The sequence below is a fragment of the Orcinus orca genome, chromosome 1 (assembly GCF_937001465.1).
Source record: "Orcinus orca chromosome 1, mOrcOrc1.1, whole genome shotgun sequence".
NCBI classification, from domain to species: domain Eukaryota; kingdom Metazoa; phylum Chordata; class Mammalia; order Artiodactyla; family Delphinidae; genus Orcinus; species Orcinus orca.
Window position 1 is genome coordinate 131074276 of NC_064559.1, and position 16425 is coordinate 131090700.

Here is a 16425-nt window from a genome sequence, read left to right on the forward strand (position 1 = left end):
AAAGGTGGTATACCGGGTAAAAAGAAGCAAAAACATATCTTCCTCCATTACAAGTTACTAGGATCAACAGCTGTTCTCCCGCTAGGGTGGCTGTTTTTTCCCTTATTTGGACTTCACTGTCAAAAGAAAGACACCACACCCTGTGCTATGTAGCCTTAAATGAGTAGCTATGCCACGTCCTAGGTCTCCTGTCTTCAGTACTGTATTTAACTCAGTAATATTTTTCTTTTTTCTTTTGACTCAGGGTTCCTGGGTGGGGCCAGGAAAACTCTGAAGCTGTCTCAAAACAATACAGACCCAAAAGGTCAGACTTGCTAAAAAGTACTCAGGAAAAAAGTTGAAGGCCGTTAGAGAACTGTATTTGGCGGGCACGTTGACTTCAGCAGAGGGGAGCCCCGTCTGCGTTCGCTCAGGGGATGCGCCCGCCGGCGCCTCCCGCGGCCAAACGGACCACCATGCTCCAAGGAGAAAAAGCCGGTCCCCCGGGAAGGAGCCCCAAGCTTCCCTTGAATTTCCACGCAACCCGCCCAGACACGTCCGGCCTGAAGGAGCAGAGTCCAAAGGGAGCGTCAGACCCTCCGGGCGGGGTGGGGACGCGCAGCGTTGGGAGCGGGAAGCCGGGAACAGGCACTCAGGTCGGCGACGTCTGAGCGCTGGGCTCTCCCGTCCGCGGGGCGCAAGCCCTCACCCGGCTCGACCAGCCCCTTCTGGCGCCGAGCGTGCGACACCCCCTCTTCCGCGGCGCCCCACCCCTCCTCCGCACGCCTCCCCTTTAAGCGCGAGGCGCAGTTGGATTTGTGTCGGCCGAGGCGAGGCGCGACTCCCCTTTATGCCGGAGACGGCGGCGGCTCTGACAGCCGCGGCAGCCCGCCGAGGAGAGAAGGAGGCCGGGCCTCGGGCAGCCGGCTGCAGTCACCGCAGCAGGGCCGGGGGAAGCGCGGCGCGCGCCGCCGCGGGGGCGGAGGAGTGGGCGGGCCCGGCCGAGCTGGGGGCGGGGGAAGGCGGGGAGCCGGGTCGCCAGCGCTCGGGTCCGCCTCTGACTGCGGCGCGGCGGGGCGATGTGTGATTACCATGGCGAGGAGTCTCTGTCCGGGGGCCTGGCTAAGGAAACCCTGTTACCTCCAGGTAGGCCGGCGGCGAGCCCGCCGCGCGCCCTCTCTCTCTGCGCGGGACTCGCCCGCCTCCCTCCTCCCTCCCTGGGTCCGGCGCCCGCCCGAACCCCGCTGCCCCCTGCCGTCCGGCACCTGGCGGCGCGCCCTCCCCCGCCGCCCGGGCGCCGCAGCCCCAGCCGCTGTCCCGCCGCCCCCCGCATGTCGGCCGGCCCGGGCTCGCCCTCGCGCCCCTCTCATCCCGAGAGCCCCGGGACGTGACCCGGGTGCGACCCTACGCCCCTCGCGTTCGGGGCTCCGCAGTCTGGGCTCGGGACGTGCCGCCGTCTTCTCCCTGGGCCGGTGCTCTCCTCCCCCCTCCGTGGTGGGCCCCTCAGGGCGGCTGTTCTCGACTCTGTCCTGAGTCTTCAGTAGGTGGTAGGAAAGGTGGTGTGTCATTCCTCCATATTTTAGAAAATTATGGTAATTTGTCACGTCAGTGTTTTCCCCAAACCCTGGAGAAGCGGCATGTGCCTCGGGCTGAACCCCTTGGTTCGGTCTCTCCGTCACACCCGTGGGAGGTAGGGCTCCGAAGCCCAAGCGAGGCGGATGGATGTTTGCGTTTTAAAAGGAAGGGGACAGTGTCTTGGCCGATCTCAGATACCCCAACAATGCAAACGTAATTTTCAGTCATGTCATGTGTACTGTTGGCGTGTTAATTTTTCATGATTTCCCGTTCCACCCTCTGTTCCGCTGCCAGTCTGTGTCTTCGAACCCTACTACTGTCTTCATGTACTGTTGGTCACCAGGGGGACCTAGTAGACACCGTGAGTAGCTGAGCGCAAATCCATCACCCCAGTGGAAAAACAACTACAAATCAATGCCTCGCGTGGGTCTGCAGTGTTGTCTGCATTCAGAGGACAGTATTTCTTTACCGCTTACCTTAAAAGGCTTAAGGCTATTGATAGATTATTTTAGGATGGGAATTCATGCTCAGCTGGTGCTTTTATCAATTATTTTAAAAGTTGAGAAGAAAGCGTCATGGGGCAAGTAAATCTTACATTTTTGTTTGGAAATAGCATGTGTGAATCGTTATTCTGCAATGAGTGATGTACTGCAAGTTGGAAGCATGATTGACAGCCCATGATATGAAGAGTACAGGAGTAAAACGGAACGTTCTGAGTCTTTGTAGCAGCTCCACCAGTAGTAACTGTGCCTTGAGTAACAGTAGAGCTACCCAGTCTAGAATTCAACCCAGGCCAGAGTTATACCTCTTTGTAACCCTTTATGGAAGAGAGAAAAAAAAAATCTTTCCAGACTCTGTACTCAAAATAAGCTTATTGAGATATTTTAAATGTTTTTTCTTAACTAAAACGGTCTAGCTATTTATTTATTTATTTATTCGATTTCGTGGCAGACTTTTAGACTGTGACTCATTTGGTTCTCACTGTTCTCCACAGGTGTGGTTGTGACTTTTTTTGGCACCATAGTACAAGAGCTTTCAGATTGGCTGAGTTAAGATTAGTTTTACAAATAGTTATGCTTCTGTTAATGGGAAACATTTGGTGTTTCTGCCTTCCTGAATGTGTGCATCATTATCTATTACCAAATTAAGGTAAACGCAGGTTTTAAGCATTTCAAAAGAATTTGGGGGCATAGTGGTATTTTAGTAGGCTATTTCTATATAAAATAATGATTAAATAGAAATCTTTATTGATTATAGTATTATATTTGAGATAAATAAATTTAAAACTTGGGAACCGGGTACAATGGTGTTTTAAACATTGTCTTGGTATTAGTATTTATTCTCTTTATGAATTTCTTTATGAATTTTCTTGTTGGTTGTCCCTCACCATACTGTTTCAATTTAACCAGCTTTAAAAAAAAAAAGGCCTTCAGGTTACTCGTGTCATGCTTTCTTCTGTTCTCTATTGCCTAAATGCCTCACCTTATGTTTTTAATACTTCCTCTACCATTAGGTGCTTCAACCTTGAAATTGTTTTAGGTGAAGTTAAAATAAAATATTTTAATCTAAGACTGTTATACAGCTAGCTATTCAGTTTCTCAGCCACTGAAAGTTGAATTAACATATACATTACTCTTATTTTTATATTTTTATTGTTTTCTTTTTCTTGAGAATAAAATCATGTTCCTTTGGGAACAGCATGAGGCTTGAGGCATTAGAACAGAGCTGAGTTTTGTTCATTTGTGCATCTGGTTCATTATGCCCTTGAAAAAATTTCACAACTTTTCAGTTCTATAGTTTCCACATCATGAAGTGGAGGGTGTAGTTCTTAGCTGAGTAATCACATGAACGTAGTGAGGATTATCTAGAGGAAGTTAAATCTATTTTGTGACACCTTTACTACATTTTTTAATAGAAAAGCATATGAACTTAAATGGTAAATACATATAGGTAAATATGTTAAATTCTTTCAACCAAAGGTCCCTGACTTTCTACCATCCCCCTTTTTATTTATTGAGTATTTATTTATCTGGGGGCATGATATGACTTAATTTTATTGACTCCATTATTTACTTAATAAATATTTGTTGGATGCCTCTCACATGCCAGAAACTGTGAGGTGGTAGAGATTCTGAAGGAGCTAAACAGAACACCTTTGTGGTTCTCATGCAGCTTAAAGTCTAGTCAGGGAGACAAACATTAATAAAATAATCTTAGAAATATATAGTGACATGAGGTATCACCTCACACCGGTCAGAATGGCCATCATCAAAAAATCCACAAACAATAAATGCTGGAGGGGGTGTGGAGAAAAGGGAACCCACTTTCAGTGTTGGTGGGAATGTAAATTGATACAGTTACTATGGAGAACAGTATGAAAGTTCCTTAAAAAACTAATAATAGAACTACCATATGACCCAGAAATTCCACTACTGGGCATATACCCGGAGAAAACCATAATTCAAAAAGACACATGCACCCCAATGTTCATAGCAGCACTATTTACAATAGCCAGGACATGGAAACAGCCTAAATGCCCATCAACAGAGGAATGGATAAAGAAGATGTGGTACATAGATACACTGGAGTATTACTCAGCCATAAAAAGGAACGAAATTGGGTCATTTGTAGAGATGTGGCTGGGCCTAGAGAGTGTCATACAAAGTGAAGTAAGTCAGAAAGAGAAAAATATCGTGTTTTAACACATATATGTGGAATCTAGAAAAATGGTATAGATGACCTTATTTGCAAAGCAGAAATAGAGACACAGATGTAGAGAACAAATGTCTAGATACCAAGGGGGAAAGGGGTGGAGTGGGAGGAATTGGGAGACAGGGATGACATATATACACCATTGATACTATGTATAAAATAGACAACTGAGTGGAACATACTGTATAGCACAGGGAACTCTACTTAATGCACTGTGGTGTCCTAAATGGGAGGGAAATCCAAAAGGGAGGGGATATATGTATATGTATGGCTGGTTCATTTTGCTGTGCAGTAGAAGCTAACACAACATTGTAAAGCAACTAGACTCCAATAAAAATTAATTTAGGGCTTCCCTGTTGGCGCAGTGGTTAAGAATCTGCCTGCCAATGCTGGGGACACGGGTTCGAGCCCTGGTCCGGGAAGATCCCACATGCTGCGGAGCAACTAAGCCCGTGCGCCACAACTACTGAGCCAGCGCTCTAGAGCCCGCAAACCACAACTAGTGAGCCCGTGTGCCAAACTACTGAAGCCCGCACACCTAGAGCCTGTGCTCCACACAAGAGAAGCCACCGCAATGAGAAGCCTGCGCACCTCAACGAAGAGTAGCCCCCGCTCACTGCAACTAGAGAAAGCCCACGTGCAGCAACGAAGATCCAACACAGCCAAAAATAAATAAATAAAATAAATAAATTAAAAAAAATTAACTTAAAAAAAGAAATATATAGTGACAACAGTAAGTGTTACGAAGGAAAAGTGAAGGAACGAAAGACTGCCTGAGAGGAACAGAACAGTTTCTCTCTTTTAAAAAGTATTTTACTATGGAAATTTTTATACATACATAAAGCAGAAAAGAATAATGAACTCTCATGTACCTTATCACTTACCCTCAACAATTATCAGTATTTTGTTTCATCTCCCCTCCCCCATGTCCTCTTTCCAACTAAAGTATTTTGAAGCAAATTTCAGGTATCACATCATTTCGTCCAAATACCTCAGTATGAATTTCTAACAGATAAGGATATCTTTAGACATTATACCATTATCACGCCTAACAAAATTAATAACAGTTCCTTATTTTCTCTCACTGTCCTCCTAGATATGCATTACCCTGAGAAGACTGACTAAATTCAATTTGCCATGGGGTGGGTTTACTATGATTTGAGAGGGTCTTTTGGTAAAAACAAAACAAAAGCCTCTCTGCTTACCAGCTTGTTCCTACCAGAAGTTCTTTGCAGGGAAACTAATTCTCATTTCAGGTTTTGGGAGAATGTCTTAGAAAATGTCTGGTTTAATTAACATTTTCATGTAAATGTAATATTTTAATTTAAAGTGAGGCAGTAATTAGTCAACAGATATAAAAGGTCTTGTTTTCTTTGGAACTAGGAGGAGGGGTGAAGAGTATTGAATGTCAAAGATAGGGGGAAGAGATGAAGGGCCCAGCAAGAAGAGAGGGAAGTTGCAGACACCAGCTTTGTATACTTGCCGTTTTGCTGTTCATCTTCAAGTGGGTGGAGTCAAAAAGTAGTTTTGTCCTGAGGTGTTCGCGCCTTAGGGCTTGCAAGTTCCTCTTCCTACTGCAATTTACAGGGAAAAAAATTTAAGCAATTAACTTAATTATAAAGGAGCTTCGTTCTCAGTATTTCTTTAATCCAGATATCACTGTGATGATTGGTAATGTTTCTAGAAACCGTAGTATTATGTAATTATAAGTTTTCAGCTATAATATGGCTTAAATAGGCATTTATGGACTAATGTGGGGACCTAAGTACTTTTTGTAGTTTTGTTTATATAGCAAAAGAGATTCTACTGCTTGTGAAGAAAAGAACTGATATTCCATGTAGTAGAATATTATTTAACAATAAAGAAGAATGAAGAATTGATACGTGCTATAACATGGATGAACCTTGAAAACACTGTATGAAAGAAGCCACTCACAAAAGATCACATATTCTGTGGTTCCATTTATATGAAGTGTCCAGAAAAGGCATATCTATAAAGACAGAAAATAGATTAGTTGTTGCCTAGGGCTGGGAGGGTTGGGGGGAAATGGATATGAGGTTTCTTTTTGTGGTAATGGAAGTGTTCTAAAATTGATGCTTTGCACAACTCTGTGAATACACTAAGAACCATTGAATTGTATACTTTAAATGAATAAACTGTACAGTTGTGAATTATATCTCAATAAAGCTGTAAAAAAAAAAAGAAAGAAAAGAAACTGAGTTTATCCCATTCATGTGTTCCTTCTTTCTGCCTCTTGTAGATTCCACTAATGCCAGCTTTTTGGTGCAGGGAGTACTTCATCCAGAGGACTGGTGCAGGCACACTGTTTGCCTTTGCGGCCTCTCTGTGAGCCAGGAGGGATTGTGATATCCCACAAGCATTTACCTGAGCAACAAGCAGCTCATGGCTAGGCAGTATTCTCAGAGCACACTAACTTGCGGTTCTGCCCTTCCTAGCTATTTTGTTGAAAACTTACCTGGGAAATAGTACTTCCTGGACTAGCTAAATGTTGTGGCACATTGAACGGAGTAGAATCCTGTCGATGAGAACAGAATCTGTAGGTGTGTTAACCAGTTTGGACCATTTTTAGGCAGTGTTTTTCTTCCACACACCATTGTGATGATACTCCTTGTGGCCTGCATGGTGACCCAGAATGACACCTGTGTTTGTCTGTTTTTAGCATCATGTTTTCTACAAATTAGGATCCACTTTGTTTGGTGTTTACTCAGTCTGAGTGGGACTGATAACACAGCAGCCCTATAATTCATTGGTTTTACTTTTTAATACCTTCTTCCTTCTCACTATCATTAAGTCCTGGAAGAATGAAAGTTAAGACAATTTAAGCTAATTCTCTATACTTAGATTAGACACATTTTCCATTCCAGTTATTCTGCCTGCATGCCCTGTTACATATAAAAAGCTGGTGCAACTCTAATGGAATTTGAAGTCTGAGACTCTTGGGTACTTCCGAAGGTTTTTCAAGTCCTTTAAATCACAAAAGTTTTAGATTTCTTAAGGCATCCTCTTGACTAACAGTTTCAATATGTGTTCAGTAGGGCTGTCATGAATGGATGGATAGATGGCATGTTCTAATCCGGGTGTTGGCACTTGTTTAACATTTCTGATACTTGCCTGGCTCTTTGACTTACATTAGTACTAGTCTTCAAATATGACTACTGTAGATAGTTTGGTTCTTTATGACTTCATGTGGATATTTTGCAGGATTTAGTGCCAGATAGGGTTACTGATACAGATTAGCTGGTAATAGTGACAATATTGACAAATATGGTAGTAAGACTAATACGGCTTTTTGCTCATTTTCAGCTCACAGGATTATTCTAAATCTAAGGATAGTAAGAGCAAGTAGTTGTTTCCTGTTCTCCAAAGGGAGAAGGACTATAAGTAGCATGCTTTAATAATATAGGTTTATTATACCTGCTGTTCAGAGCTACACTTTTGCCTTTGCCTGAAACAAAATCTCCAGAATGATGATTAGCTTTCTGAGACTTGTGAATACACAGGGAGCATCTGTATCCCATAATGTCTTAAAATCAAGCATAGAATTATAACGCAGCCTTTTGATATTACCATAAGTTGCTTTTCTACCCCTGTTAGAAACTCAAAAGAAATGGTGAATTCTCAGGCAGATTTCATCCTCACACACTTTCAGGCTGTAGCATATAGTAAAAAGGTTTCTTCATTGTCATCTTCCTAGTGCCTCAGTTTTTCATCTTAATGTTGTTTTGTATTCTTTATAGAAGTTTTCTTTTTTTAGAGGTTTTCATCTTAATGTTTTAATTTTTTAAAGTTACTTTGAAAAACAATACTGTACTATTCTTTTAAATACCATCTTTTTACATTGATTGAAAAGATAAATGTCTCACATTCTTAACATATCTATTTCTAGACATTCAAATATTTTGTGAATAATTTTCCTTTAAAACCCTTTAATCTAGAAAGTATATGAGTTTAGAAAAACCAGGATACTGTAAAATGAGCATGTTTTAAAAACCCAAAATATTAGTGGATGAATTTTTCTTTAGAAATAGTAGGGGATTTTTTTGATGACTATTTAATGAAATTAAATAATTATCTTTTTAGGTATGATCATGATGTTGTGGGTATGTTTTTTCTTTCTTTTGTTTTGTTTTTTATTGTGGCCAAAACACACAGTATAAAGTTTACCATCTTAACCATTTTTAAGTGTACAGTACAGGACTGTTAATATATGCACATTTTTGGCAACAGATCTGTAGAACTTTTTCATCTTGCAGAACTGAAACTCTGTACCCATTGCACAACTCCTCATTTTCCCCTCCTCACCAGCCTGGTGACCACATTCTATTATACTTTCTGTTTCCATGTGTTTGACTTTTTTAGATAACTCATGTAAGTAGAATCATGCAGTATTTTTTTTAAAATTTTATTATTGTTTATTTTATTTATTTATTTTTGGCTGAGTTGGGTCTTTGTTGCTGTGCACCGGCTTTCTCTAGTTGTGGTGAGCGGGCTCCTCTTCGTTGCGGTGCGCGGGCTTCTCATTGTGGTGGCTTCTCTTGTTGCAGAGCACGGGCTCTACGCGTGTGGGCTACAGTAGTTGTGGCTCGTGGGCTCTAGAGCACAGGCTCGGTAGTTGTGGCGCATGGGCTTAGTTGCTCCGCAGCCCTGATCTTCCCAGACCAGGGCTCGAACCCGTGTCCCCTGCATTGGCAGGCAGATTCTTAACCACTGTGCCACCAGGGAAGCCCTGAAGTCAGTGATTAAAGAAAGCATTGTTAGTTTCCCAGTGGTCCTATAACAAATTGCCATAGATTTAGCAGCTTAAGAAAACACACATTTATTTGTACCCGTATCTCACACTTCTGAAGGTTAGAAGTCCCAGGACGGTATGGCCCAGCTGGTTCTCTGCTCCAGGTTTCACAAGGTTGAAAATCAAGGCATCAGTAGGGTTGAGTTTCTTTCTGGAGCTCTGGGAATGAATTGATTTCCAGGCTCTTTCAGATTGTTTTCAGAATTCAGTTCCGTGCTGTAGTAGGACTGAAGGCTCCCTTTCCTTGCTGGCTGTTGGCTGGGGGTTGTTCTCAGCTTCTAGAGGCTGCCTCCATTTCTGGGTTCATGGCTTCTTTTCTCCATCTTCAAAGCCAGTAACAGTGGGTGGAGTCCTTCGAATGTTACTCTTCTGCCTCTGCCTTTTACTACCTTTCTCTGCCTCATCTCTCTGACTCCTTCCTCTTCTGCTTTTAAGGGTTCATATGATTACATTGGGTCCACCTGCATAATCCAAGATAATATCTCTAGTTTAAGTCTCTTCACAGCAGCATCTAGATTAGTGTTTGATTAAATAACCAGGGAGTGGGAATGTTGGGAGACAGCTTTAGAATTCTGTCTACCCCAGAAAGAATACAACTGAAAATTCTGACAGTTTAAAAAAATCAATCATTTCCTAAAATATTTTGGTTTTCCCCCCATTACTATTAGGTTTTTAAGATATTGCCAAAGAAGAGATTTTATAAGAGAGTTATTACTGTATTTATCATTCCAGCAGTTACTATGAGAGGAATCTTGCATACTTATTAAAGGAAGGAAAATACAAATAAATAGCTGCTGAACAACCACATGTGGTGATACTTGTTTTTACAATAGATACTATTCTTAAATCTTTTGTATCCTTGTACAAACTGAAGTAAAAGTGGAAAAGTATCACTTTATGAACTCTAAGAAAAGGTTCTTTAAAATGTAACCTATTTCTTTCTGTTTATTACTGTAATTAACTAACATTGTTGTTCTTTACCCCTTAAAGAAGACAATGCTTGGTTTTGTTTTAATGTGCCAGCTTGTAAGATTTTTCAGTCACACCTGATCCAGTAGAACTAAATTCGTATCCAGTGAAGGCAGAGCCTGTTTATTACCCTGGTCTTGTCCTTTATCCTGAGCTTAGTACTCAGGATGTGCAAAATGATATAGTACAGTACATATTTTTTTACATATATTCAAAAATATTCTGTAATGACTCTGAGATATTGAACTCCAATAGCTCATGCTAAGCACACACTGCTGTCTCTTTCACATTCTTACTCTTTACTGTTACCACCAGCACCATCATATCATCCTCATCATTGTCATTATAATTGAGACTCTTGCCACCCCCATTTCTTCCAATCTGCCAACTTCCTCTGGCTTCCGTCTTTTCCCTATTTAGTCAGGATCACATGTTCTGTCATTTCAGCTACTCTTCTTTGCTCACTCACTACTTCTTTGCTCCGCTGACCTTCCTTTATTCTTATTCTATCCTTTATTCCACACTTTCCTTTCAATCTCATCTTCCTTTGCCCCCTGCTTTCCTCAGGACTCCAAGCTTCTCTACTTCTCACTTTGTAGTCTCCTTGGGTAATTGCATCTCTTCACATGGCTTACACTACAACCTAAATACTAATGGGTCTCAACTCTGTATCCCCAGCCCAAACCTCCCCACCCGGAACTTCAGATTTGCATCTAGTTGCTTATTTGATATCTACCTCTAGATAGCACTTCGTATTCAACATGTCCAAAGCTAAAGTCCTGCCCCCAAATTGCTTCTTTCCCTATTTCAGTTAGTGATACTCTCCAGTTACTCAAGAGATAAATATACCCAAGTCCTTCTAGACTCTCCCTGTTTCCTTACCCTCATGTTTAATCCCTCAGCAATTCCACTAGTGCATCTCCTAAATAACTTATGATTGTATCATCTTTAAAAAAAAAATACAGTGTTATCAACTATAGTCACCATGTTTTACATTAGATCCTCAGACCTTATTCATTGTGCAGCTGTAAGGTTTTACTGGCCTTTTATTGGCCTTTCCCTATTTTTCCCACCTCCCAGCCTCTGGTAGCCATTTTTCTACTCTCTAAGACTTCGACTTTTAAAAAAATTTTTAGATTCTGCATATAAATGATATACCATGTATTATTTTTCTTTCTGTCTGGCTTATTTCACTTAGCGTAATGCCTTCAAGGTCCATCTATTTTGTTGCAAATGGTAGTATTTCCTTCTTTCTCATGGCTGAGTAGTACTCCATGGTGTATGTATATGCCACATTTTCTTTATCCATTCATCTTCCAATGGACACTTTGGACCCTTAGGTTGTTTTCATGTCTCGGCTATTGTGAATAATGCTGCAGTGACCATGGGAATGCAGCTATCTCTTTGAGATCCTGTTTTCATTTCCTTTGGTTATATACCCAGAAGTAGGAATGCTGGATCATATGGTAGTTCTATTTTTTATTCTTTGCAGAATCTCCATACTGTTTTCCATAGTGGCTGAACCAACTTACATTCCCACCAATAGTGCACAAGAGTTCCCTTTTGTCCACATCCTGGCCAACATAGTTGTCTCTTGTCTTTTTGATATAGCCATTCTAACAGGTGTGAAGTGATATAGCTCATTGCGATTTTGATCTGCATTTCTCTGATGATTAGTGATAGTGAGCACCTTTTCATGTACCTGTTGGCCGTTTGTCTCCTGCTGTCTCATTAGGTCCACTGTAATAGCCTCCAGAAGGCCCTTCCTCATTTACCCCTTTCAGATCCACCCTCCACATTACTTCCAGAGCAGTCTTTCCCAAAATGCCAATCTGATCTAATCTCCCTCCCTACCAGTGAAATCCTTCAGGGGCTTACCATTGCCTTCAGTAGACTAAGCAGAGTTCTGAGCATGGCTCTTTGTTTCTGGTCCCTTCCTATCTTGCTGTTTCATTCCTGCCAGTACCATCTCATGCACTGTTTGCTCTAACAATTCTGAAAACCTTCCAGTTTCCCAACACACTGTGCTTCTCTCTCACATGTCAACCTGTCTACCCCACCATTTCCTCTTTGCCCTAGAATGCCCTTCCCCCATTTCCTGCATCCCTCTTTACCTGGTTTATTCTCAGTTTTCTACTTGTCCTTTAGGTTTCAACTCAGAGAGGAAGTGACCTTTCAGCAATTCCTCCCTAACATCCCACATGGTATTAGTGTACCTCTTTTGTGCCCCACCCTGTGGGTACATGATATCTGGCACACACTTCTCTTACAGCACTTATGATATTGAATTGTCATCAGTGATTTTCATATCTCTCTTCTGAGCCCCAGACGGTAATCTCCCTGACAGCCAAGATGTCAATTTCCTCTCTTTATCTCCTGTGCCTAGCCCAAAGCAGATGTTCAATAAATGTTTGTTGAATGACTGAATCCAGACATAGAGTTTTATGGAGTTGATCAGATTAACTAATTTACTTATATGAAAGAAAATGTATATACAATAAGTAAAATAGTATAGGTGAGCTTATGATGCAAATCATAAGTCTCCCCTTCCACTTCTCCTTACCCCCAGCTTTGCTCCTGAAAGGTAGCCTCTTTGAATCACTTATCTTATTGGATTTTCCGGTGGCTAAACCTCTGACTTCTAGAGCTGTATGTCTAAAGGGAACTGCACGCACTCTGGGAGGTGCATATGATGCTGACTTTGGGTACTGGAAGAAATTATTTGAAATTGTATTTATTCTCATATACTTTTTATATCTTAAAATGTTTTTGTCAGAATAGCTGATGATTTTTTGTTTTCGGTTCATTATTATAATAAGCATCCCCCCACAATAAAAATCTATTCAAAATTATTCTTATATACTTTTAATTTCTATTACTGTGTGAGTCACAGTATACAAATAGTAAGTTAATATAATCATGATTTTATATAGAGTATAAATAAGTAAATATACAAATTTTAGGGATTTGTGCTCTAAAATATTTTCCCTGAGAGAATTGTACAATAAAAAATGATTTGGGGCTGCTGCTCTAAATAATAAACTTTTACCTCTGTTTCTTGATTTATCAACTTTAGATATATCTATTGACTTTCTACTTTTAAGGAGTATTTAGCTTGCTTACACTACGGTCATCTCATTCTCTTCCAGTGTTTGTTTTAAATTTTACTTCTTCTGTTGCTTAACTTAGTAACTTCAGATAATGACAACTGTTTCTCATTTCATCCACTTTTGTCAGTCTCTCTACTCCCCCCTTATTAAGAAGGGACATTAGAACATGTTCTGTTTTTCATCTGGTTTTCCCAGTTTCTGTCAGCAACACTTTTTTTTTTTTTTTTTGGTCTTTGTTGGGTCTTCATTGCTGTGTGTGGGTTTTCTCTAGTTGCAGAGAGCAGGGCCTACTCTAGCAGGGCCTACTCGTTGTGGTGCATGGGCTTCTCATTGAGGTGGCTTCTCCTGTTGTGGAGCATGGGCTCTAGGTGCGCGGGCTCAGTAGTCGTGGCTCGCTGGCTCTAGAGTGCAGGCTCAGTAGTTGTGGCGCACAAGCTTAGTTGCTGCATAGCACGTGGGATCTTCCCGGAGCAGGGATCAAACCTGTGTCGCCTGCATTGGCAGACAGATTCTTAACCACTGCGCCACCAGGGAAGTCCAGCAACACTTTTACATTGTCAAAGTTGATAACTTTATATTTTATCCTGTGACAATAACCAAATCTCCAAATAAGTTGACTCTACAAGATGAAAACTATAAACAGTATTATATTATTATGACTTGTTAATTCTTCCATAAAAGGAAACATCTCCCTTGTAAACCTGAGATCCATTGACTGCAGCATGAAATTATTTTCTCCGTGTCAGGAAAGTGGGTAGAATTACTGGGACAAATGTCTTTTGTTATTAAGCAAATTACTGCAAGGATTTGTCCCTTTCCAGAAGCTAAACCATATTTTTGCCAATAGGGAAGAGAACATGTGATATTTGCACATTCCCTATAGAAAGTTTCTTTTTGCTTAGAAATCATGCTTGCTTGCCTTTTAATATTCCTACTAAAGAATCATGATTTAAAACCTGGCCTTTGGGATCTGTAGTGAAGTAACAGAGTTATGATTTGAGATCACTCTGAGCCACAGTTTCTCTCCTGAGCAGTCAATATACTGTCTTTTTTGGAATGATTACCTGGTTATACTCAGCTCTAGGAAGCAGACATTTATTATGTTATCTGCCCCTCAGATCCAAGTGAACTGAGCCAGTTTTGGAGTCCTAGACCATTTGAATAATGAAAACAACTTTCATCTTTGGGGAAAGCACTGCAGGTAGAACTGGCTATCATTTGATGCCACAATTATAGAAAATAAAACAAGAGTAAAGCAGTTTTGGCCAGTCTTTCTCTTAGGGTCCTGAAATTTATGTCTTGAGACCAACCACATCAAAGTTAATTCTGGCCTAAGATGAAGGGCCTCTCTATTTTTAGTATCCCCTAAAATACCATTCTGTATTTAGTGCAGAGCCAATTTGTGTGCTGGGATTACATTTTCTACAGGGCCAGGGTCATGACCCCTTGGCTCTCAAGACTGTAAGATCAAGAACAACTACATCCCCTTTTCTCATATTCCAGTGCCTTATAATTAGGATATGTAAGCGTGCTTCTTACTTGAAATGCAGCTTTTTTGTGACATTTGTATTTTTCTTTCTTTTTAATTTTCAGGGAGTTTCTAATTGTTTTTTGTTTTGGGGTTTTTTTTTGGGCATAATATGCCTTTACCATAGCCTCACTTTTTCCATATTCTCAGTTGTATTTTTTTATTCTGTGGAATCCCCCTTCATGACCAAATGCTTCTCTAGGCTACTGCACAGCTGCCTTCCAAGGGTTTTCCTCTATTCTTCTATGTTGGAATCACTGTTCTTAGGATCCTGGGTCTTCCACTGTTCTGATTTATGCCATAATTTTACTGGGGTATATCCTGAAATAAGTTCTTTAGAAAGGATGTGTGGGAAGTAAACTTTCTGAGTCATGTCTAAAACTGTCTTTATTGTACCTTTGTTTGTAGTTAGGTTGGGTGCAGAATTCTGGGCTGAAAATAATTTTCTTTAAAACCATGAAGACATTGTCTTCTAACATCCTCTGTTGCTAACAAGAAGCCAGTTTGATTGTCAGTCCTTGGTGGGTGACCTGTTTTTCCTGTTCAGAGTCTCCTTTTTATATTTGTTTTGGAATTCCATGAGGAAATGTATAAATGTGGGTCTTTAATCAGTTGATTGTATTGAGCACTCAGCCCTTTCAATCTTTTTTTTAAAAATTTTATTTATTTATTTATTTATTATCTTCGGCTGCGTTGGGTCTTTTTTGCTGCACATGGGCTTTCTCTAGTTGCGGCGAGCAGGGGCTTCTCTTGTTGTGGAGCACGGGCTCTAGGTGCGTGGGCTTCATTAGCTGCGGCATGTGGGCTCAGTAGTTGCGGCTCACGGGCTCTAGAGCGCAGGCTTAGTAGTTGTGGCGCACGTGCTTAGTTGCTCCGCGGCATGTGGGATCTTCCTGGACCAGGGCTCAAACCCGTGTCCTCTACATTGGCAGGTGGATTCTTGTTTTTGTTTGTTTTTTTTGCGGTACGTGGGCCTCTTACTGTTGTGGCCTCTCCCGTTGCGGCCTCTCCCGGACGCGCAGGCTCAGCGGCAATGGCTCACGGGCCCAGCCGTTCCGCGGCATGTGGGATCTTCCCGGACCGGGGCACGAACCCGTGTCCCCTGCATCGGCAGGCGGACTCTCAACCACTGCGCCACCAGGGAAGCCCCCAGCCCTTTCAATCTTAAGACTTGGGTGTTTCTTCAACTCTGGGGAATTCTATTAATTAATAGCTTCTCCCTTTTCTTTTTTCTGTTTCCTCTTTTGGGGGGCTCTTATTAGTCAAATGTTGTACCTGTTGGATTGGCTCTTTGTGTCTCTCACAGTTTCTCTATTATTTTCCATCTTTTTATCCATACACTCTCATTCTGAGTTTCTCAGTTTTATTTTCCAGCTCATCTGTTGATTTTTTTTCCTTTTCTAATCACTCTTCAAATTCTGACTTTTAAATTTAATTTAGAAGACTTATGTCAAGTTCTTTGTTCCTTTTCTGTGTGTGTGGTTTCCTATTCCTAGTTTATATGCATGTAATACCCTCTGGAATCTTTTGATTATAGTAGTTTTTAAAAAAAATATATTTTATTTTCTTATGTCCCTTAATTATATTTGTTCCCCTCAGGATTCCTTTTTCTTTATGTTTTTCTTAGCTCTTCTTTTTCATGCTGCTGGATTTTTCCATGTGCCTTGGTCATCTATTCATATTTTAGAAAGCAGGGCTGAGAAACTGGTGTGGATTTCCTCTGCTATTTGAAAAGTGGGTCT

The 16425-nt window shown here is 41.2% G+C and overlaps 1 protein-coding gene and 1 long non-coding RNA gene across 2 annotated transcripts in view; both read left to right on the forward strand.

The window, feature by feature from the left end:
• The first annotated feature begins 970 nt into the window (after positions 1-970).
• DIPK1A (divergent protein kinase domain 1A) overlaps positions 971-16425 on the forward strand; it is a 119368-nt gene continuing 103913 nt past the window's right edge. The window contains exon 1 of the mRNA XM_004263027.4: positions 971-1125. Within this exon, the coding sequence (XP_004263075.1) occupies positions 1072-1125 (54 nt within the window). The 5' untranslated portion in view covers positions 971-1071. The remainder of the gene's footprint in view (positions 1126-16425) is intronic.
• Positions 9880-16425, forward strand: part of LOC125965327 (uncharacterized) — a 50870-nt gene continuing 44324 nt past the window's right edge. The window contains exon 1 of the long non-coding RNA XR_007479079.1: positions 9880-11077. This is a non-coding gene — a long non-coding RNA (uncharacterized LOC125965327). The remainder of the gene's footprint in view (positions 11078-16425) is intronic.